Genomic DNA, 22048 nt, shown 5'->3' with positions numbered 1-22048 from the left:
ACCTACAGTAACAAGGTGAAGTCATAAACAATAAAAATAAGCCTACAATAAACCAGCCTAACTTAAACAGTGTCATGTAAATATTATAAATCAATAACATGATATTGTAACATCTCGTGAACACAAAAACTACAAATGATCACAATCATGTTAGTTCTGCCATTTTTTGTTTAGTTGCGGTAACTGGAATTACCACAATATGGAAAGAACAGTTGCATCACTAATTGATAAAGACATATTCCCAATTTTGTTTTCTCTACCTTTCAGAATAATTTCCTAACATTAAATTTTTTTTGGCCACCATACACTAAAACTGACAATTTTTAAAAGTTGTCCCCCAAGGTCCTTAAGCAACCCAGCATTATGTCAACAGAATTATTTTGCCCAAATGCATTACTTTGCACTTGTGCACATTAAATTTCATCTACCATTTAGATGGCCAATTCCCTCCAACATCCTCCTGCAGTTTCTCACAATCAGCTCATGTTTTAACTACTTTGAATAAATTTGTGTCATCTGCAAATTGATCACCTGGCTCATTTCTCCGCCACTCTTATCCACATATTTACCACCTTCTAAAAAGGGTCGAATAGATTTGTAAGGCAAGTCTCCCCTTTGCCAAAACCATGTTGGCTTTTTCCCCTTAAACTAGGCCTAACCATATGCCCAGTAATTATGTTCTTATCCATCATCATCATTTACTTATATCATGCTTTTCTAACCAGAGAATTCAAAGCACGTTACAACACATGAGGATTACACAGAGTACAAAGTAGATTTGAAGTACAGTGCATGCCTAGTGCAGCAGTTTGAGGTACAGCAAGGGTGATAATCAGCAGGGAAACCCAGCAGAGCTAGAAATCTTTTAGCACAGCGACATTAAATAAGTTAAACAGGGAGAACATATAAAAAGAATATGAGTTGTGAACAAATAGAATGCAAATCAAGAATTTACAGTCCAGGTACTGCAACTTATTTACAGATACAGCAGCTATCCTTAAGGGACAGGCAGTATCTGGAGAGATAAGGAATGTATCTATTTGACTGGGGCAGCTGCTCGATTTTTGGTTTAATTCACAGAAGGGCTTGCATTATGCGTTTGGCCCATAGGCTGCTTCAAAGAGTCAGGTTTTTAATAGTTTCCTGAAAATTAAGAGACCAGGTGCTAGCCAGATGTTGGATGGTACCAAGTTTGGGAGTTGCTACTGATCCTGAGAAAGATTTGTTTCTGGTACTAGTGAAGCACGCTGCCTTGTGGGCTGGCTTGAAGAGGAAGGCTTGTGCCACCGAGTGTAGAGAGTGGAAGTGTGTTTTGGGGGACAGATACCGGTTTAGGTGGGACCTTATTCAGCCTATGAAAGTCTTGTAGGCAAAGACCAGAATTTTGAACTTGGCAAGGTGGAGAATTGGAAGCCAGTGTAGGGTTTTTAGGTCAGGAGTGATCTTGTGGCCCAGCACTGGTGATTATTGGTCTATAGTTTCCCCATCACCCAGTGGCATAGCGGGGGGAGCTCTCGGGTGAGAGAAGGGTGTTATTTGAAATGAGTGCAAACTATTTCTGTGACCTTAAGCATTTCTACAAAGAGTGTGGTGGGGGCCATGGGGGAGGCCTCATAAATGTTGGAGGCTCTTGCTATGCCAGGGCCAACACTTTTCAAAAGTGGCGTTATGTTGAGAAATTGTAATGATGTTACAGATAAAGAGGAACAGATCTACAACTTCATGTTGGCCTTCTTTTAGCACGCTGGGGTGAACACCACCATCAGGGCCTGGTGATTTGTTGCTTTTTTGGCCTATCAGCTTTCTATTATATACTCTTCAGTTTAGCGCTTCTACCAATCTTTGTAGAGCGGATCCTGCGGCTCCGACCTGGTTTGAAATCGAAATGACATCGATATATATATATTTCCATAACGAAAAAACAGACTTCCCCTCCCCGTGGCCTGAGGAATAAGGGAGACGGCCCCCGCCCGCTCAGTTTAGTATAGAATGACAATAAGAAGCCCATCACCGTGTCCGGAGCGCGGGGGAACCCTCCGGCCCAGCCCGTGCAGCCACAGCACCCGGGGGAGGGTTCCCCGCAGCACCGCCGGTCTCTGGGCTGCCCTTACCCGCCTCCATCCTGCGGCCGTGACGCGCGTGGGGCTCGGGCACAGGCCTCCCCCGGCCAGCCGGCGAGCGCCGCTCAGTTACGTGTCCCCCGGAAGCGGCCGCCGCACGCTCCGAGACGACTTCCTCCTGCAACGCTCCGTTTCCCAGAGAGCCACGAGGTCGCCGGCTCCGCTGACGTAAGGGGTGGGAGGGGCAAACCGCTTGGGGATTGGCTGGATGTGTAGCTCCCTCGGTTTCTGATTGGCTGAGGACTGCTGAGGGCGGAGCCCCGGGGATGACAGTGGCGGGGGGCGCGCAAGGTGGCCAAGTAGGCCATGGAGGGCTCGGTGTCCGACCTGGAGGTCTGCGATCTGGCTTATAAGGGGCTGCTGGAGGAGCTGAGGACCCGCATCCAGGCAAACAGGGCCCTGGCCACCCGAACTGACCAGGTGAGCCCAGGCGCGTGCAGGCTGAATCAGCGGCGTGCGCGGTGCTGGCCCGCAGTTACGTGCATCGTGCGGTGGGGGCGGGGAGAGGCCAGAAACAGCTGCTTGCCGGGCTGCAACGTGAAGCATTTTTATAACTCGTAACTGCTCGGGCGGTGAGAGTTAGTCTCTCTGGTCATTAGGGCTGCCCATCTTTTCTAATTTGGACGGGGTAATTGGAGTTCAGGCCACCTAGAGGCATAAACGTTTTCAAGGGTTAACTGATCTGTTTGTAACTCCTGTCTCACCCTCTGGTCCGATGCAGGCTTTTTCGGAGGAATTCGGGGGCCACCTTGTGACCCATTACTCGCGGGGTTCTTTCCGGATTGGGGGGGGGGGGAAGCAAACGTTTTTCAAGGTCCTTAGGCTTCTAAGGTCTTTGGTTAAAAACCCAATACAGGAAAAATCTAGCAACACACAGATTTGGAGGTTGATAAAAACAATAAATCCTTTACTGGGTTACTTTATACAAAAAAAATCATTTGGCAAATATAAGTATGTATTGGGTGCAGTCCGTACAGAAATATAAAAAAGGTCCAAAAATCAGTGTCAATGCAAATCAGCACACACGAGGGGGTTTCTTTACCAACTGCTCTCTAGCAATAAGGCACTGGTTGGAGAGGGACCCTCCAGGCCTTTCCCCCTACTTGATGCAGGTCACTTCTATCAACCAGAAACACTTCTCATGGAGAAAAAAGAAAAACAGATGAGCTCCTGTTGCATCACGTTCGGACGGTTCTCCTTGTGAAGGGCAGTCCTCTTGACTCCTAACGGAAAAATCCACTTTTTACACAGTCAAGGTAACTCTTCAAGAAGTACGGGACTAACTTCTCTATTTACCGCCCTGTACCTCTGGGTATTTGCAATCTCGGGATCGTTTGGGCCCACAAGAGAATCCCAAATCGTGGATGCCCGAGTGCGCCTCCCTTGAGCCTCAGCACGCTTCTAGGACAGAAGACAAACCAGAAGAGTTTGTATGGAAACACACCTTCTTGCAACATAGCTCCCACTGGGGAGTGTCTGATAACCTCTTCACTCCTCTGACCTCCTCAGTCTGTGTCTGTAAGGACTCTGCTATCTCTAGTAAGGGATGATTTGGTGACATCCTTAAATATTATTTTCTTTTAGGAAAATTGTATTTTCGTAAAAGGTATACAACAATTCAACCCAAATACATTAATGCAGAAAATATCAAGGATCAAATTAATGGCCAATAAATGTGATGCAATGCGATTGCTATTATTATACTTATATGCTAAAATGAGTTCTTGTGAGAACTGCAGGGTATAAATTTAGAACAGAAATAGGAAACAAATTAAGCCAAGAAGGTGAAGGCCTACTTTTCCAGTTAAATCAGTTCATTTGCTGTGTATTAGCTAAATGTATTTGATGTAGGTATTTATAGGCTTATTTAAATAAGAAAAGGAAATGTGAATGAAGTGTTTTGTGTTTTCCCCCTCAGGATAACAGAACAGCGTTGCACTGGGCATGCTCAGCTGGACATACGGAGGTTGTTGAGTATTTGCTACGCCTAGATGTACCTGTGGATTTTAAAGATGATGTGAGTTTAGCTTTGCATGCAACTCAGAAATTGGCCATGTTGTGTGAGGAACATATCCTAGCTTGAATTGGTCTTTTCAAAGTCAAACAGCCAGACTAATAACAAAACCACAGTTATTAGTTCCCAGTAATTAAAAGTTGTGTTGACAAGTTCACATTTAAAGAGGGTTTTGCGTCACTGCTCTAGGTGCTGCTTAATTGTCAAAGGACGCATGACAGAGTAGATGACAAAAGAAAACTAAACAAAGCAGTAAGAAAGCAAGTGGTAAAAGTGAATAAATGACTTTGTAATTCAGTGTCCCGGTATTTGCAAATTAGTTTTGTGATCATAACCACTGTCTGTCTCTCAAAACCAAACTTAGCAGTCGCTCCTTGACCGACCAAGAGCAGGACAGGACTTGTGAACATTTCTTTGCCATTCTGTCAAGAAAGCAACTTTACTGCAACACAAAACTGCAGCTTATTGATAGAAGCCCCTTCCAAGAAAACCTTTCATAATTTCTCAAGTTTGAAAAATATCTTTAGTACACATCACATAATTGTGTAACAGTGAAAGATGCAGAGAATTAAAGTAGATGGGTTGTTTTGTTTTTTTTTAATTTAGCTTAAATTGTAAAGAAAAGAGTTGTATCAGGTCTTCTTTATACTGCTGTGGTGGATGGGTCACCTTAGTCTCTTTAAAATAGATCCAAGTCTTTACATAGATCTTTCTTTACATAACTTTCACTTTCAATGTTAACTGGTTTACCCCCTAGTTTATTGTAAACTGGTACGATAAGACCTGGTCTTGAGCATTGGTATATTAAAAGAATTTAAATAAAAATAAATAAATAAGATCTGCAGTTCTATCTCACTAAAAGCTACATTGGAAGAAATAATGGTTTTGGCCTTTCCTTACGCACAACGTGGTGCCGCTCGAAACTGAGACTGTTATGTTTCAGAGTACGCATTGGAAGGTTAGAGAAATATCATCCAGAGATGAAAGAGAATTCCTGCCTGTCTAAAGATGTTCGGCTTTGCTGAACATAAGAACATGATCCAAAAACAAAAAAAGCCCCACCACCTCGGTAATCTGAGGAAAACACAAAGAATGTCCCAAAAAACGCCACAATATTCCCCAGTATAATTTTTAATATTTTCAATTGAATTCACTGTTAAATTTGTTGGACCTTCATGAGTACAACTTGAAAGGATAAACAAGCTGTGTGTCCCTTTGGTCCACTTTTACCTTATTTTATTTAACTTTTTTCATTATTTTTCATTCTTTTAAAAGTAAGTCCCATCAACATGAAGGTCCCTTTTTAGGTTATCAGCACAAATCTTACTTCAGAAAGTCAGTGAGAGAGCAAACAAACCTTTAGAACTTATCTTAAGTGTCCACTTTGATCACAACCCCGACATGGCCATGTTTCAATAGCAATTCTGCTTCAGGGGGCTCTCCTTCAACTTCAAACATGCTCTCAATCTACAGACATTTCATTTTCTTCCCAAACCGTACGCCTCTTCATTAGACCTATAAACATGGTGTCTGTCTATCTTCCTTTTAAACGTATAACAGCTTCATGATGTCATCAATTCAGTCAATTAGATCAGGGAATACCAGTTGATGATCTCATTAAGACTTTCTGGAGATACTGCTTTCAAGTGAAAAATCCAAAATTGTTCTCGTCTATTTAGAAACGATTGACCATCCCCTCCTCTGGATGAAACACTGATTGCTTCCAAGATAGTCCACTGAAAGTCTCTCTAAATTGGTGACCCTTTTCTACGCAATGAGTAATCAATGGGGCTGTCAATTTCAAGGTTTTGATACAACTTTTATGTTCGAGGAGTCGTGTCCTAATTTTTTGTTTTGTACGTCCTACATAAATCATATTGCAGGGACACTGTAGAACATATATTACATTTAGTAGATTTATTTAAAAAAAACCTTGTGTTTCAAACCTGGATGTTGCCAGACCGATCCCACCAGAACTAATTCGCACATTTCGCAAGTGCCACATGGGAAATTCCCTTGAACTTGCTCTTGGGTTTCTTCTTCAGGTTTCAAGCAGGCCCTTACTATTTTATCTCGTAAATTACGATTTCTTGCGAACGCGACTCGGGAACTCTTTCAAATCCTTTATGAAGAGATAGCATGTCCCAATGTTTGTGTAAGATTTCAGTAATGTTTTGAACTCTATTACTAAAGTGTAAAACACATGTCAAATCTTCGTTCTCACGAGTAGCTTTGTACCCCAACAAAAGCTCCCTATTTGCAAATAGTGCCCCTTTTATAGGCTTTTTTGATCACGGAATGAGGATATCCTCGTTCAGAAAACCTAATCCACCTCATTTTTGATTGTGTCTTAAATTCAGCCGATCAGCCGTAAAAACTGGCTGATCGGCAAGCTATCTTTAAGTTTCTTAGGGTGACAGCTCAAGTATTTCAAAAACTGATTCCGGTCAGTCTCTTTCCGATACAAGGTTGTAGATAACCCATCCCCCTCTCTTGTAATGGTAATGTCCAAAAAAGCTAACCATTTATCCATACTGCAAATGCTTGAAGATCCTCACATGTACCTAACCAGATGAATAAAAATATCATCAATATAGCGTCGTCACAGCTGGATTTTACTAAACCAAAGGGATGGGTATAAAATGTCCTCTTCAAAGTGAGCCACAAAAAGATTGGCTATATCGGGGGCAACCGTGGCCCCCAACCCCACCCCCGTCACTTGAAGGTTAATAACACCCCTCGAACATAAAGACATTTGTGAACAATACCAATTCCAACAGGGATATTAAAAACGAAGTGGGAACCCTGTGGGGTCGTTCACGTGATTCTAAGATCTTCTCCATCAGTTCAAAGGCTTCCCTTTGGGCAATATTAGTATAAAGGGCCTCCACATCTAGAGTCGCTAATATACAGTCTTTAGGTAAAGATGGAATATTGTCAAGCAAAGAAAGCATCTGCGATGTGTCTTGCACAAAAGACGCTGTGCACTTTACAAAGGGTTTCAGGAAATAATCCAAAAAGTTTGATAGTGGTTCAAGAATAAAATAAAGTAAAAGTGGACCAAAGGGACACACAGCTTGTTTATCCTTTCAAGTTGTACTCATGAAGGTCCAACAAATTTAACAGTGAATTCAATTGAAAATATTAAACATTATACTGGGGAATATTGTGGCATTTTTTGGAACATAGGAACATGCCATACTGGGTCAGACCAAGGGTCCATCAAGCGCAGTATCCTGTCTCCAATAGTGGCCAATCCAGGCCACAAGCACCTGGCAAGTACCCAAACATTAAATAGATCCCAAGCTACTGATGCAACAAGAAGGGGCTATTCCCTATTGATTAATAGCAGTTAATGGACTTCTCCAGGAACTTATCCAAAGCTTTTTTAAACCCAGCTATACTAACTGGCGTGCTTTCAGCTTGTGAGTTTGTGTTTCCAGCGGCCTGTAGTGATGCGCAGGGATTCTTGTGATTGATTTGGCGCAGTCTAACCCAGACACTGACGTAAGTGGCACAGTACCTCTGCACACCTCGCATACACAGCAGAGTCTTTGTAAAGTCCAATAGATGCATCCCAGTGTTGGCTAATTTTTACTTTGTTTTCTATTTGCATACAAAGATAAAAATGCAAAAGAAGTAGGAATATAAAAAGGAATAAATACAAAAACAGTGACTGTGGAAGAGATGGTACCTGCTGCATTCACCACAGTCATGAACAGGACTAGAAAAGCAAAAGTGTTTTAACTATGGTAGTGGTTTTCTTGTGCTTCCCAACAGGCGGATTGGAGCCCTCTGCATATCGCCGCCTCTGCTGGCCGGGATGACATTGTGAGAGCTCTGATTGGAAAAGGTGCCCAAGTGAATTCTGCCAATCAGAATGGCTGCACGCCTTTACATTACGCGGCCTCCAAGAACAGGCATGAGGTAGGCTGCTGGCCTGGGCGCCTTTGCTGCAGGAAATGGCCCTTGGAGACCATGTACAAGCCCTTTTGTTTTCCTCTGCTTGTTTCTCTCAGATCGCTGTCATGTTGTTAGACAAAGGAGCTAATCCGAATGCAACTGATCATTTGGAGGCAACTCCATTACACAGGGCAGCAGCCAAAGGAAATCTCAAACTGATTCAGCTCCTGCTGAAGCACAAGGCTTCCACCAACATACAGGATACTGAGGGAAACACACCGCTGTGAGTAGCAGCCTGGCGCCCTGCTTGTACAGTGTTTGCATGATCTACCTTGTTCTCTTCCTTCTCCTCCCCCATCTGCGTTGGCTTAGTAGCACAGGACTGGCTCACCTGCCTGCGGATTAGGAAGCCCCGCTGATGATGAGTCATCGGCTCTTGGGCCCTTTCATAAGGAAGTATAGAGTAGACATGGGCTTGGACTGTGGAGGAACTGTGCCAGCCCCATTACACTTGGGGCTTAATTTGTGGGGCAAAGGGGGTGCAATGCAGTTCTGGCATTTCCTGTCAGGCTTCAGAGGCAGAGCAGCAGGGATGTTCTGCTCCAGCCCCTCCCCTCCGGGCAGCCTCCAGGGAAGAGGAGGGGGTGAGGCTGGATCACACAGAGAAGAGAATAGCCACTCTGCTTCCTAATCCAGCCCCTCCTCTCTTGTATATAGCAGGGACAGAAGGGGAAAGAGCAAAGAACAGACACAAAGAAAGGTTTGAAAGAGCTCAAGTTTGAAAGTTGTGAGCAGTAATGCCAATTGTCAAGGCTTCAGCCCTGGCCTCGATGAATGGCACTGCTGCTCATATTGTTCAGACATTTTGCTAATTCAACCCCCTTTTTGTGTCCATTATCGAGGGCTTACTCTCCGGCAGAACAACCCAGAACAGCGTTCTGCCACCTTTTTTTCAGGGGCTTGAGAAAGCGCAGCGGAGCCTGCAGTGTACATCCGTTCTGGCTCCCCTGAGGAAACGGATCATTTATAACCCCAGCCCGTGCAGGAAGCAGAGAAGAGCAGAGTGGGTTGGCGCTGCCTACCCTGATGTCAGGGCAGCACATGGCTTTGATTCGGGCATGTAAGAGACGGAGATATCGCACCGCTCCACTTCCGATTACACTGAGTGCAAGGACAGATCCGTCTGTCCATGTTTCTTTCCTGCTCCGTACATCCTCCTACCCTTGCACAGTCATTGAGCTGAAGGATTGCCAAGCATTTTTCTCCAGCTTAGGGTAACTTAAGTGACTCCTTTCTATTACAAAGAGCAGTACTGTGAAGTGGCCGCCCTGGTGTAGAGTCAGCTGTGCTGATTCCACTCTCCCTCCACTCCCTGCGTGACTGCGGGCAGCTCCCTTACACTCCCAATTCTCAGGTTTCTATTGTAAGCTCCCTGGGGCAGGGACCTGGTAACATTAGTGCGGTGCAGCCATGCACAGATGGTGTTAAATGAAGGTAGAATGCCCTCTTTCTGTTACGTCTCTCAGCGGTGTGGGGGTGGCGGCTTGTAACGGCGTGTTTTGTTTTGTTTTTTTTTCCTCTCCAGTCACTTAGCCTGCGATGAAGAGAGAATCGAGGAGGCAAAACTCTTGGTGCGCCACGGTGCCAGCATCTACGTTCAGAATAAAGAGGAAAAGACCCCCCTGCAGGTCGCCAGGGGAGGACTCGGGGCCTTGCTGAGGAGGTCGGCGGAGGCCTGACCCCTCTCCAGCACCAGAAGCTCAGCGCTTACCTTCACTGCTTTTGAAAACCTTTTGGCCTCCCGTGGTTAGGGGACGCTCCTTCGTTTCCCTCCTGCCCTTTCCATCGCATCTGAAGACCCAGCCTCAGGTAGTCGGAGAGATGCATTTTTTGAACCAGTGGAGAAAGTGCTGCGTGGGGCAGGCTAAGCTACTGGAGGCCAAAATGCATTTTTATGAATAAGCTGTTATTTCACGTCTTCTTCTTTTCCCGCTGGTGGGAGCTGCTCTGTAAATACAAGTCCAGAGAATAAAGCAGGGAACAAGCGTTGCGGGTGTGCTTTGCCCTTGGAGATACAGAGTGACCTACGTGTGAGAGGAAGAGTGCGCTGTTTGCGCTCGCTGGAGAAGGAGGTCTCTGGTCAGGAAGGTTGTGTGACAGCTGCTTCCTCTCACCACCTTTCCACGCGTGCTTGGTGCTCTGTGGGGTAATGTGGAGGACTTTCAGCTGTTCCCCACCGCTACCCCACACGCCGTGGCGACTGCCTGTGTGCCGTGTGATCGCTAAGGTAAGAAAGAGGGATGAGAGCAAACCTCAGGAAAAAAGATGGGGTGCAAAGGATCAGAGCAGCTGCTGCAAATAGGAGCTGAGAAAGCTTGCGTCCAAGTTGTGAAACCTTGGACACTCGTAGAGTTCCAAAGAGCCGAGAGACTTGTTTCTCTTTCTGTTTGAATGTCCACGTTGGGAAATACTCATTTGTCTGATTGGCTTCCACCTGGCCTCGGTTAGCAATGGTGGCCCTGAGGGTTTCTGAGCGCGGTCAGATCTTCATGCCGGGAGGCGAGGAAAGCAAACGGACAGTTACTTCTGCGAGCCTCCCTTTGACCCTAGAAGAGGTGGCTCTGAGCTGCCTTGCACAGTTTCTCCTCCTCGTGCCCTGCTAGGGAGGGAAGGGGCTTTCCCATAGACACCAAATGGGAGAAAAGCCTTAATGGATCTGGCCCAGAGCTCGTGGTGGTAAATTGCCATAGCTCGACGTGGAAGCTTCCCCGTCTGGGGGTCTCGGTGGGCACTGATCCCCCCCCCCCCCGTAGTGCCGCAGCACAGGATGCGCCAGGCTGAGCCTGCAGCTCGCTGGCACTGACTTGCTGGAGGCTGTGGAAGAGCCCCTGCCAGCCATCGAGCAGCACTGAGGCTTTACTCGCGACGGGGAGCTCCTCCCTGACCCCCACCTCACATACATACACACACACACACCCCACCACACATACACACACACACGCCCCCACCACACATACACACACACACAGACACACACCCCACCACACATACACACACACACACACATACACACATACACACACACACCCCACTACACACACACCCCCACCCACCACACACACACACCCCACCACACATACACACACACACAGACACACACCCCACCACACATACACACACACACACACATACACACATACACACACACACGCCCCACCACACACACACACACACGCCCCACCACACACACACACGCCCCACCACACATACACACACACACACCCCACCACACACACACACCCCACCACACATACACACACACACGCCCCACCACACATACACACACACACCCCACCACACATACACACACACACGCCCCCACCACACATACACACACACACCCCCACCCCACCACACACACACACCCCACCACTCATACACACACACACCCCACCACACACAGCCCACACACACACACCACACACACACAGCCCACACACACACACCCCCAGCCCACACACACACCCCACCCCACATACACACACCCCACCCCACACACATACACACACCCCCACCACACATACACACACAGACACACACACACACCCCACCACACATACACACACACACGCCCCCACCACACATACACACACACACACCCCCACCCCACCACACACACACACCCCACCACTCATACACACACACACCCCACCACACACAGCCCACACACACACACCACACACACACACACACCCCCAGCCCACACACACACCCCACCCCACATACACACACCCCACCACACACGTACACACACACACCCCACCCCACACACATACACACACCCCCACCACACATACACACACCACACATACACACACACACCACAGACACCACCACACACACACAGACACCCCACCATACACACACACACACCACACATACACACACACACCACAGACACCACCACACATACACACCACACACACACACCCCACCACACACACACAGCCTTTAGGACCAGCAACAATGCCAGTGCTGCCCAGTCACGCCTGCTTGGGGGGAAACCACAGAGGAGAAGGAAAGACGTTGATGTATGAAGGAGCTCTGTCGCCTGCTTGTATGTGTGACCTGTGATTTCCAGCGGCCATATTCTGGGATTCAGTGCCTGCCCCCTAAGAAGGGGAAAGTGAGGGTGGCATTGTTCTGATATTAAACAAGTACCTGCCCTAATTAGATGGTGCTTAACCTATGCTGAAAGGTGCAGTTATAGTGTCAGAGGTTAGTCACATTGTCTCGAGGCCCGCTTCAGGATCAATCTTTTTATTAAAACAGAAGGCATAATAAAAAAAATCATTAAGGATAACAAAGTCATCAAACATTTCCAGAGGAGCAAGGTTTGGGGTGTGGTAAGGGGATGCAGGAATGGCAGTGGATGTGCAGAAGATCATTGCAATATAACGTTCTGTCACCTGCAAAACATTTGTCTGACAGAAAACATTACAGTGTGATTATAAATACAAGAGCTAAAGTAGCGCAAAGAAGAAAACAAGAAGGAGCGGACATAAAATGAAGGTAAACTCTTAGTTACAGTGCACGTGGAGGCCTTTCTAGTTCAGAGCGTAGGCCTGGCTCACCCTCCCTCGTTCTGAAACAGGGCGACTGGATTTTTCTGCTCCTCCTCATGATCCTGTTCTGTACAGCGGGGTAGCCACATCGAGTAGCCAAAGGGCTGGTGGCACCGGCATGAGAAATGGATAAATCAAGGCCTCAGCTTTCCCGGGCAGGAGCTTGGCCATCTGACAAAGCAAACTCTTACCCTGGAAAGCTCACGCCTCAATAAGTCTTAGTCTGGGTTGCTTTCCCATCATTTGTGGTATCCTGTACCTTTTTCCCCTTAACCCCCTCCCATGCTGTGTAGAAGCCCAGTGTGGCAGCGACCGGCCTGCCTGCCTGCCTGTGAGAAATGCCTTTGGTGCTTGCTGTAAGAGCGATACTGCACTGCTTCACCTTGCCCATTGAGATCGGTGATTGTCCAGGCTGTGCCTATGGCAGCAGCTCACGTGGCCCCTTCACCCCGAGGAGCCTCGGCAGCACATTCAGCAGTGGTAACCAGCAGCCATTTAAGAAGGGATTTTTCAGGGCCACTTTAAGACCAAGAGAAACTTTTCTTCCTGTCGCCCGTTGTAAGTGAAATATACATTTGGAAAACTAAATAACGCATTTGTTCTTGCCGCCTTTCAGAGTGCAAGTCCAAGCAGTAGAGATGGGCCAGAAATTCCCCTGTTTACTGCTCTGTGGTTGTGATCCAAGAAATCCTACTGCTGGTCTTGTTTGGAGTTAGGAGCTTTTCAAAGGATATGTAAAGGTTAGAAACTTCAAGAAGTTAATAAAGGGCTTGCATAGGCTGGACGTTTGTGTCCAAACGGGGATGAATTCCCTTAGAGAAACGTGAGAATTAGAAATTTAATTCCCCTGTACAATGAACCCTTAAGGGATCTCGTAGGCAATTTTTCTGATCCAAGCACTTACAAAAATGGGGAACCTCCCAGCAGGATTCAGTCCCTGGGGGAGGGAGAGGGAGGCTCTGTCATCGTGTAATGGCGACACCTGCTGGCCGGATATGGGGCCCATGCTGAAGGAGCCCTAGTGCATGGCATCCTGCCCCTCCACGGCTGAGGGTGGGAGGAGGATTATACGTATTCCTGGGCAGTTGTGAATGAAGGTACAAGCCCTCATTGTAACTGACTTGGACGCCTGAAAGGCACAGGAGGAAACTGCCAGGTAAAAAAAAACACCCCCCCACACTACCAGTGATAGTAGCAGAGACAGTTCTGGCTCCAACACTAAACAACTGCAGAAAACAATCAAACCATTTTAAAGAGTAGAAAGAATGTGATGGTGTAATTGGGTTCTAGGGCTTAAGCAGCGTTTGGGGTTGGGCAGGAATCTTTTTTCATAGCTGCAGAATTTGATTAGTGTGAAAGCCCAGACAGTGTGGCGGGCGCCCTGGGAAAGAGGGTGGGTTCTCTGGAGGTCCTCTCTGCAATGAGAGTGACTTGTGTAACTGTAATGAAGTCCTCCACATACACTCTTCCCCAAATATGCTCCTTCCCTGTCTCATCCCACCCACCAGACAACCTCCACCATGCCATCCTCACCTCCGTCCTCCAAGCCTGCTCTTCCCCCCACATGACCTTGCCGTGAAGGTCACTTTCAGAAGGCGACGCCCAAAGTCCCCTTACCTTCTCACAGGACCGCGAGAGCAGGGCACGAGCAGGGGGAACAGGCAGCTCACGCTCACTACGAGTCATGCGATGCAGGGAGAAAACAGATTCAAGCCTGCGAAGAAGGTGGGAGAAGACCATATATTGGGGGAAAAGTTAGGGTCAGTGGGAGCCACCACTGGCTCTCGGCTCTTATACTGAAGACTGCTGAGATAGGAAGAGCCGATACGCCATCAGGAAAAGGGCGACACGATCTACTATAAACCTGCCCCATCAAATGAGCCGCAACAGCCTCCCACCCTCTGTACCCAGGGAAAAATCACCTGGGCCCTCAGAAACCTGCAAATGGCTTTCCAAAGAATCTGCTCTTAAAACAGACACAGGTTTTTGTTTTTTTGTGGGTTCCTCAAGGTAGCTCCTCTGTCCTTTTTTTTAATTATATCGCTGCAAGAGCTTGATGTGCAAAGGAACCACCGGTAAAAATGCAACATCCAATGCAATTAAAACTAGATTTTAAAAGGCTCACAGACATGGACGCTGGCTTTCAGGGCATCTGGAAATGAGAAACCTGAAAGGACTTCACCCATTTTCCCCAGCACTGATGTTCCAGCCACCGTAACTGTCCCGATTCATCCGTGGCTCTTTCATATGTCTCCAGCTCCCTGGCCGGGGTCGATGTAAGCGGCAACAACCTCGAGTCCGCACCTCCCGATGTTTCCGAGGTTCCCGCGGGCAATGTAAGCCTTGCGGTTTCTCCTCCTCTCTGGCCCCCTCCCGTCAGCGTCACAGGAGCCGCGTCCGTGCTCCGCGACGCAGCAGCCAGTGTGAAGACGGGAAGTAATCGCCATAGGAAAGCGAGGATCCGGGGGACTTAGGGTGATCTCCCCCACCGACGTTGATGCTCCTTCACCGACCTTCATAGCGGGGGCTTCCTCCCCCTGAACTATTGCTTTCCCGGGTGCGTAGGATGTAATTAAGCGCTGCGCTGTTGGAGGGGTAGACACGGACCTTTCCATTTCTCTTGGCCAGCATTTTTCTTAGCAAATTTTCTCAAGGTAGTCAGCGCAGCTTACGACCATCCGGTTCACGCTGCCATCTCGCCCCCTTTTGTTATCTCTTACCCACTTCTCCAAGCAGGTGTAAGTTTCGCGTGCCAGCGCACACTTCCCGGGACACGGTTGACCCCGCCCTGCCCCTTTCACCAAGCCCAGCACTTCTGCGCGGATCAGGAGTTCGTGGACATACCCAGATCAGTCCAGACCCCTGGGTTATGCACTCCCACCAGCAGATGGAGGCAGAGAACAAACCTTTGAGGCACTGCTATGTACCAAGTGTGCCCCCTGCAGCTCCTCAGTATTTCTCTGTCTCCAGCAGATGGTGGTAGTGCAGACCTGCATGTGATAAGAATATATGATAGAAAGCCTCAGACTGCCTTAATGGACCGGCTCCAGCTATCTGGCCCGGTCCACCTTAAGACAGGAAAGGGATCCTCGGGTGGGGGCATTTCCCTGAGGTAAGGGAAACAAAGGTGAGGCCCTGAGAGAGTTAGTGAGGCCCCAGGGAGAAGAAGGAAGCTGTAATCCAATGCTGTGTTTGTTCTGGACATTTTTGTTGCTTGTCAGTCTGCTGAGGTAAGCAGCCATTTTGCTCCTCTTCTGTTATGAACTTTTGAAAATAAACTGATGAAACGCAGTCCATTCTCCAGCCTGGTCTGTTCTGCGTCCTACCCCAGCCATAGACCACTCCAAGGGCATCACACTGCAGCTCTTGGCTGAGCTCTCTGGAGTTGGTTGCTCCCTAAGGTGCCAGGTTCCCTTAGGTAGAGCCGGGCGAACGAGGGGTTGGATACCCCTGGCAGTGATAGCCCGAGTGTCCCGGGTCCCCCTATAGTCAGGGGACTGGCTCCTTCACTGGTCCCGAAGCCTCCCTCTGGGTGTTTGCTGGCTCAGAGAAGTTTCCCCTTTGGGGCAGTTTTGTTTTTATTGATTCGTTAAGTTTAAAAAAAAGAAAAAAACTTTTCTTCCCTTTGATTTCTTTGGTCAGCCCTTTGATCAGGAGGGTTCTGGAGGGGGGAGCAGGCAGCTTTCTTACAGGGCCTTTCCTGGTTGGGGTAGGAGCCTCCCTGCATGCGATTGCTCGGCGGTGCTGAGCTATTTTGAGCACAGGGGCCATTTTGTTTTTGTTTTTCTCCACTGCCGGCTGCCTTCCCTGTGCGTCTGCTCGGCGGTGCCGGGTTAGTTTTGGCGCACGCACCATTTTGGGGAAATCGCATTTTTCCCGTGTGATCTCTGCAACGGTGCTGTTTCCCACCCGGGGAGGACCCTGGGGACTTTGCTGCATTGCGCCAATGGCAGAAAAGCCTCTGGTAGAGGCCTGTGGTGTGTGGTCGGCCTACTTGGATTCCCTCTCCCTGTGCACTTGTGCTGCAGGGGGGGGAGAGGGTTCCCCTTCTAAAGGGTTAAAGTCCAAGAAGGCCGCGCATGTGGCAGCTTCGAGGGCAGGGCTCCTGCGACCTCAGCTGCAACTATCAGGAAGGAGTCCCAGGAAGATCCCACTCTACTGTCCCCCGAGGTACGGGAGCCGGGTCAGGGAGACATGAGGGAATCGAAATCTGATTCCAGTGGCAACGAGACGGGCCTGGCTGGTTTTTCGCCAGAGTTCGTGCTCCTCATGCATGAGGCCTTCTTGGCCAGGAAATCAGTGAAGCGCAAACCCCAGGAGGGAAATTGGGGGGTCCCAAAGTGCTCCAAATCGTGCACAGACTCTCGGGTCTCACATGCTACCATGGCCTGTGGGGATATCGACCACAAGGGGACGCTGCTGCAGACCCGGATGAGACTCTCTCCCCAAATCTAGAAACTGGCAGGGACGATCAGATTCAGGTGGAGCCTGGAGCGGAAGGGGACGATCAATGTGTGGTTCATCTGTTTAAGGAGTTGCGACCCCTTATCCCTCAGGTGCTGGAGGAGTTGTGGCTGAAGCTCACTCAGGAAGAATCCGATAGGAAGGGTGTTAACCCAGTCCTGGATGGGCTCCGGGGCCCGCCCAGCGCCTTCCCTATCCCGAAGAAAATTCAGAAGCTTATTAGCTGGGAATGGGACTCTCCGGAGGCAGGCCTCAAGGTCGGCCAGGCTATAGCTAAGCTGTATCCAGTGCTCGAGAAACATTTGGACCACCTTAAGACTCCTAAGGTGGATGCAGCGGTGTCAGCGGTCACTAAGAGGACTACCATCCCGGTGGCAGGAGCCGCTGCTCTAAGAGATGTGCAGGATTGCAAATGAAGCTTCACCTTAAATGCCTGTTTGAGGTTTCATCTTTGAGTGGCGATCTGTGCGAGCATGATGCAGCGCACCTGTTTGTGATGGACTCAAAAACCTCAGGATCCGGCTTCCTCCGGGGTCTTGTCCCCTTCCCAGGCGACCCGACTGGAGGCGGGAGTCACTTATGTGGCAGATGCCTTATATGTTCTAGTGCGTACCACGGCCCGGAGTAGGGTTTCATCTGTAGCGGCCAGGCGGCTGCTGTGGCTTTGAAACTGGGCGGCGGATGCATCCTCCAAATCTCAGTTATGTAACCTTCCCTTTCAGGGGCAGCTTCTCTTTAGGGAGGATCTGGACCAGCTTATGAAGTCCCTGGGAGACACCAAGGGTAAGAAGCTGCCCGAGGATAAGAAGCCTTTCCAAAAATCCTTCGCTCTGCCAGCCCATTTTCGGGATTCTCAGAGATTCAGGTCCGGGAAGGGTGCCCCTTCTTCCTCCGGTTCCAGACAGTCCACAACTCAACAGCAGTCCTTTCGGGGATCCAACAGGTCTGCGGCTCCAGCCAAGGAGCTGGGGCCGGTAAGCCTGCCCAATGAGATCAGACCCACCCACTCCTCATGTGTAGCAGTCGGGGACAGGCTGTTCCAGTTTTATGAGGGGTGGGTCAAAATCACCTCCGATCAGTGGGTGCTGGAAGTAATAAGAGACGCCTTAGAATTTTCTCGCCCTCTCAAGGACACTTTTCTGGAATTACGCTGCATTTCCCACAACAAACGGGCCATGGTGGAGGACACTCTGCAAAGGTTGCTAGGTCTGGAGGCGATTGTTCCTGGAATCACATTTGTGCCAGATGGGGGACTTCCCAGCTGGATTTCAGGGCGACTCAAGCCAATTCAAAGACAACAAGGTTCTTCAGTCGCAAGAAGGAGGTCGGGTCGGTCAGACTGGACGCCATCGTGTGCAAGTGGCCAACCGAGATTCTCCTGTATGCTTTTCCTCCTTGGCCTCTTATCGGTCGGGTTCTTTGGTGTACAGTGGAACATCCAGGTTCAGTGGCCCTGGTGGCTCCAGAGTGGCCACGGCATCCCTGGTTTGCAGGCCTCATTCAGTTAGATAGTCTGTTACATCTGTCCCATCTTCCAGACCTCTTACGTCAAGGACCCATCTTTTTGGATCGAGAGGATCACTTCTCTCTCGTGGCTTGGCTTTTGAAAGGTGGCAGTTACGCATGAAGGGTTATTCGGAACCTGTGATTTCCACCCTCCTCCAGGCTAGACGCCCTTCCACTTCAATGGTGTATGTCAGGGTATAGAAAGTGTTTGAGGCCTTTTGTGATCAGCAAGGCGTAGTGCCGTTTTCAGTGGCCTTTCTGCAGCAGGGCTTGGCTTATAATTCTCTCCAGGTCCAGGTTTTGGCACTAGGGTGTCACAGGGGCCGTGTAGGCGGCAAGCCCCTGGCCAGCCATCTGGATGTTGTCTGCTTCCTAAAAGGGGTAAAGCATCTTCGCCCTCCGGTTCGTATGTTGTGTCCGGACTGGAATCTTAATCTGGTTTTATGGGCGTTTTGTGCTCTGCCCTTTGAACCATTGTGAGGGGCCTCCCTAAAAGACCTTACTTTGAAGACTGTTTTCCTGGTGGCCATTTGCTGTTCTAGACGTATTTCAGAACTGCAGGCTCTCTCCTGTCGGGATCCTTTCCTACACATTTCAGTTGATAAGGTGTCTTTGCGTACAGTGCCTTCCTTTTTGCCTAAAGTTGTACCTGCCTTCCATGTGAATCAATCCATGGAATTGCCTCGTTTTCCAGATTTGTCTCGAGATTCATGGTCGGGTAGAGACCTTCACCTGTTGGATGTTCGCCGGGTCCTGATCCGTTGTTTGAAAGTCACCAATTCCTTTTGGAAGTTGGACCACCTTTTTGTATTATTTGGGGGTCTGAAAAAAGGAGAGAAGGAGTCCAAGGCCTCCTTGGCTCACTGGTTGAAGGAGACCATTTGTTCGGCCTACATTGGCAAGGGTCGGCTCAGTCCAGCTGGTTTGAAAACGCATTCTATGAGAGTGCAGGCGGCTTCCTGGGCAGAGTGTCAGTTGGTATCTCCTGAAGAAATATGTAGGGCCGCAGTCTGGTCCTCTATGCATACCTTTAGAAGACATTACTACTTGGATGTACGGGCACTGGAGGACGCAGTTTTTGGGGAAAGCGTTCTGAGAGCAGGTCTTTCGGGTTCCCGCCCGGTGTAGTGTGGCTTTGGTACATCCCACTGGCCTGGACTGATCTGGGTATGTCCAGGAAAGGAAACTTGGGTCTTACCTGCTAATTTTTGTTCCTGTAATACCAGTCCAGAGGCCCGCCCTGGTAGAACTGCCGAAAGACTGGCTTGCTTGGTAGTTAGCCGCTGTATATCAGATGTCTAGAAGGGATCTTCTCTATTCATTTTGAATGTTATGGGCTAAGGTCCGGAACTGGGTTTCCAGGTTCGGGGGAATCCAACCCTTTTTTCTTGTTTGCCCTTATTGGGTTTCTAATAGTTTTTTTTTAATTGTATCTTGGCTTGGGTATTAATCAATGGTGAGGAGCTGCAGGTGGCACACTTGGTTTATAGCAGGGCCTCAAAGTTTTGTTCTCTGCCTCCATCTGCTGGTGGGAGTGCATAACCCAGGGGTCTGGACTGATCTGTGGTATTACAGGAACGAAAATGAGCAGGTAAGACCCAATTTTCCTATATGTGCACGGCCTGGCCATACACGTATCCCCCAGTTTTTGTGCGCGTGGGTTTTTTAAAATTAGGGCTTTAATGTAGGAAAGTACCTGGGCAGAAAGATCTTTTGCAATTAACTTCTTTCAAGAAAAGTTCCAAACGCCGAAGACGATGCAGGGCAGGAAATAACTCGTCCTTGACCTTTTTTTTTTCCTCTCCTGTCCGCGATCCTTGGTGACACCTAGTTGTGTTTTGTTTTTATTTTTTTTTAGTTCTTTCGGCCCAGCACTTTTCATCTATTGGTTTGGGCTTTCAGCTCAGTCAGAGTTAACCCCAACTGGGGCTACAGCACCATAAGCCTTTGTTTGCAGCTAACGCCGCGGGCTTTGTGTCCATCTTACCCAGGTGCTGTAGAATGGCAGCAGGGCTGCCAGCTGCCTCCAGCTGTTCAGGACAGGCTGACCCAATGCTGCTTTTACTGCACTGCAGGCAGGCACTTGTAGGCTTGTTTTTTCTTGGGGACTGTAATCAGGAAATCAGAACTACAAGTCCCTGTATCCAATGGGGTAAAAATGTGGAGCCTAATTGGCTCTCTCTTTTCCTGACTCTAGCCCCTTGGGGGGCCATGGACGCTGCTCCCACAGCATCCCCAGCCCCAGCTGCCCCTGGAAGCACAAGCTAGGGTTGGAAGTGAAAGCTGGATTTCCCACCTGGCTGTTTGCAGCTCTTCCACTGACCCACCTGACTGGCTTCTGCCAGTTTATGTTTTAAGCTTACGTACAGTATATTTCCCTTCTCGCTCACTCATAAAACCTCATTCTAATAAACAGGGCTAAAACAAAAAGACCTAGGCACCTAAAATGTGGTGCTTTACAGCTCCTGCCAAGGATAGAAGTGGGGCTTGAGCTACAGCTGGAGGAGCCGAACTGGGGCCTGGCTGAATGGAGGAGCCATTGCAAGAGAAAGGGCCACGAACCAAGCCAAGTGGAGAAGCTGCCACCACTGGAGTGCAGAATAGGTGAGGGTGAAAGGCTGGGGGCAGAAGTGTAAGAATGGTGGCTGGCCACCTCTCTTTTCCAAAGCTTGTGCCGATCCTGCTGATAAACGCCTGGAGACTGCAGTGCTACTCCTAATACTGTGTGCAGCTGGCACTGGGGATTAAACTTCATTCAAGCGTGCAGCCCTCGCACAGGTTTGCATTATGATCTCGCACGGGGAAATTTCCCTAAAGCGTTACTGGATCATACAACAAAATTAGAAATGCAAATGAATCAGAAAACTGCAGCTACAGTGGTTAATTTGAAGGGTGAGGCAAAACGTAGCCTAATGCTATATTTGAAGAAATGTTTTTGTAATAATTAAATGCATTTTGGGGAGGACACTTTGCTTCTGCTCAGTCAGAATCAGCCCTTTCTGGGATTACAACGCTGTAAGCCAGGGATCCACACTACAGCCTGCTTTTCAGAAATGTTCTCAATGAAGATGCATGAGATATATTTGTGTTTAGTGGAGGCAAGACCCATAGAAACAGGATGGCAGAAAAAGACCGTATTGCCAATCCAATTAATTAATTTAGCATTATAATTCTCCTCACTTCCGTAGAGACCCCCTGTACTTATCTCATGTTTTCTTGAATTCAGTTACTGGTTTTGTCTCCACCACTTCCATTGGGAGGCTGCTCCACACATCTACCACCCTCTCTGTAAAGAAATATTTTCTAAGATTACTCCTGAGTCTGCCCCCTTTCACCCTCATCTCATGACCCCTCATTCTAGTGCCTCCTTCCCATTGAAAGAGGCTCTCCTCCTGTGCATGGAAACCTGAGAGATA

The 22048-nt window shown here is 48.5% G+C and overlaps 2 protein-coding genes across 4 annotated transcripts in view; one reads left to right on the top strand and one right to left on the bottom strand.

Annotated features, from left to right (window-relative positions):
* ATG4A (autophagy related 4A cysteine peptidase) overlaps positions 1-2292 on the bottom strand; it is an 84950-nt gene extending 82658 nt beyond the window's left edge. The window contains exon 1 of one of the 3 annotated variants that reach the window (XM_029586043.1): positions 2112-2292. In XM_029586043.1, coding sequence (XP_029441903.1) covers positions 2112-2121 — 10 coding nt within the window. In that variant the 5' untranslated portion in view covers positions 2122-2292. The remainder of the gene's footprint in view (positions 1-2111) is intronic. The other 2 variants (XM_029586041.1, XM_029586040.1) reach the window with 2 other exon arrangements.
* Positions 2293-2373: 81 nt separating this feature from the next.
* On the top strand, positions 2374-10086 carry PSMD10 (proteasome 26S subunit, non-ATPase 10). Its single transcript, XM_029586044.1, has 5 exons — positions 2374-2540; positions 4039-4137; positions 7915-8061; positions 8154-8320; positions 9623-10086. The coding sequence occupies exons 1-5, from the start codon at positions 2427-2429 to the stop codon at positions 9774-9776; spliced, it is 681 nt and encodes a 226-aa protein (XP_029441904.1). The 5' UTR covers positions 2374-2426; the 3' UTR covers positions 9777-10086.
* Positions 10087-22048: the final 11962 nt, after the last annotated feature.

The sequence above is a fragment of the Rhinatrema bivittatum genome, unplaced genomic scaffold (genome assembly GCF_901001135.1).
Source record: "Rhinatrema bivittatum unplaced genomic scaffold, aRhiBiv1.1, whole genome shotgun sequence".
Lineage (NCBI taxonomy): Eukaryota > Metazoa > Chordata > Amphibia > Gymnophiona > Rhinatrematidae > Rhinatrema > Rhinatrema bivittatum.
Note: the sequence above shows the minus strand (reverse complement) of the source record. Positions and strands in the feature narration are given on the sequence as shown.

Excerpts from the sequence above, each read along its gene's own strand:
- PSMD10 (XM_029586044.1), top strand. The coding sequence starts at position 2,427 with ATGGAGGGCTCGGTGTCCGACCTGGAGGTCTGCGATCTGGCTTATAAG. Across the intron at positions 2,541-4,038 it reads TGGCCACCCGAACTGACCAG|GATAACAGAACAGCGTTGCA; the intron begins GTGAGCCCAGGC and ends TTTCCCCCTCAG. Across the intron at positions 4,138-7,914 it reads CTGTGGATTTTAAAGATGAT|GCGGATTGGAGCCCTCTGCA; the intron begins GTGAGTTTAGCT and ends GCTTCCCAACAG.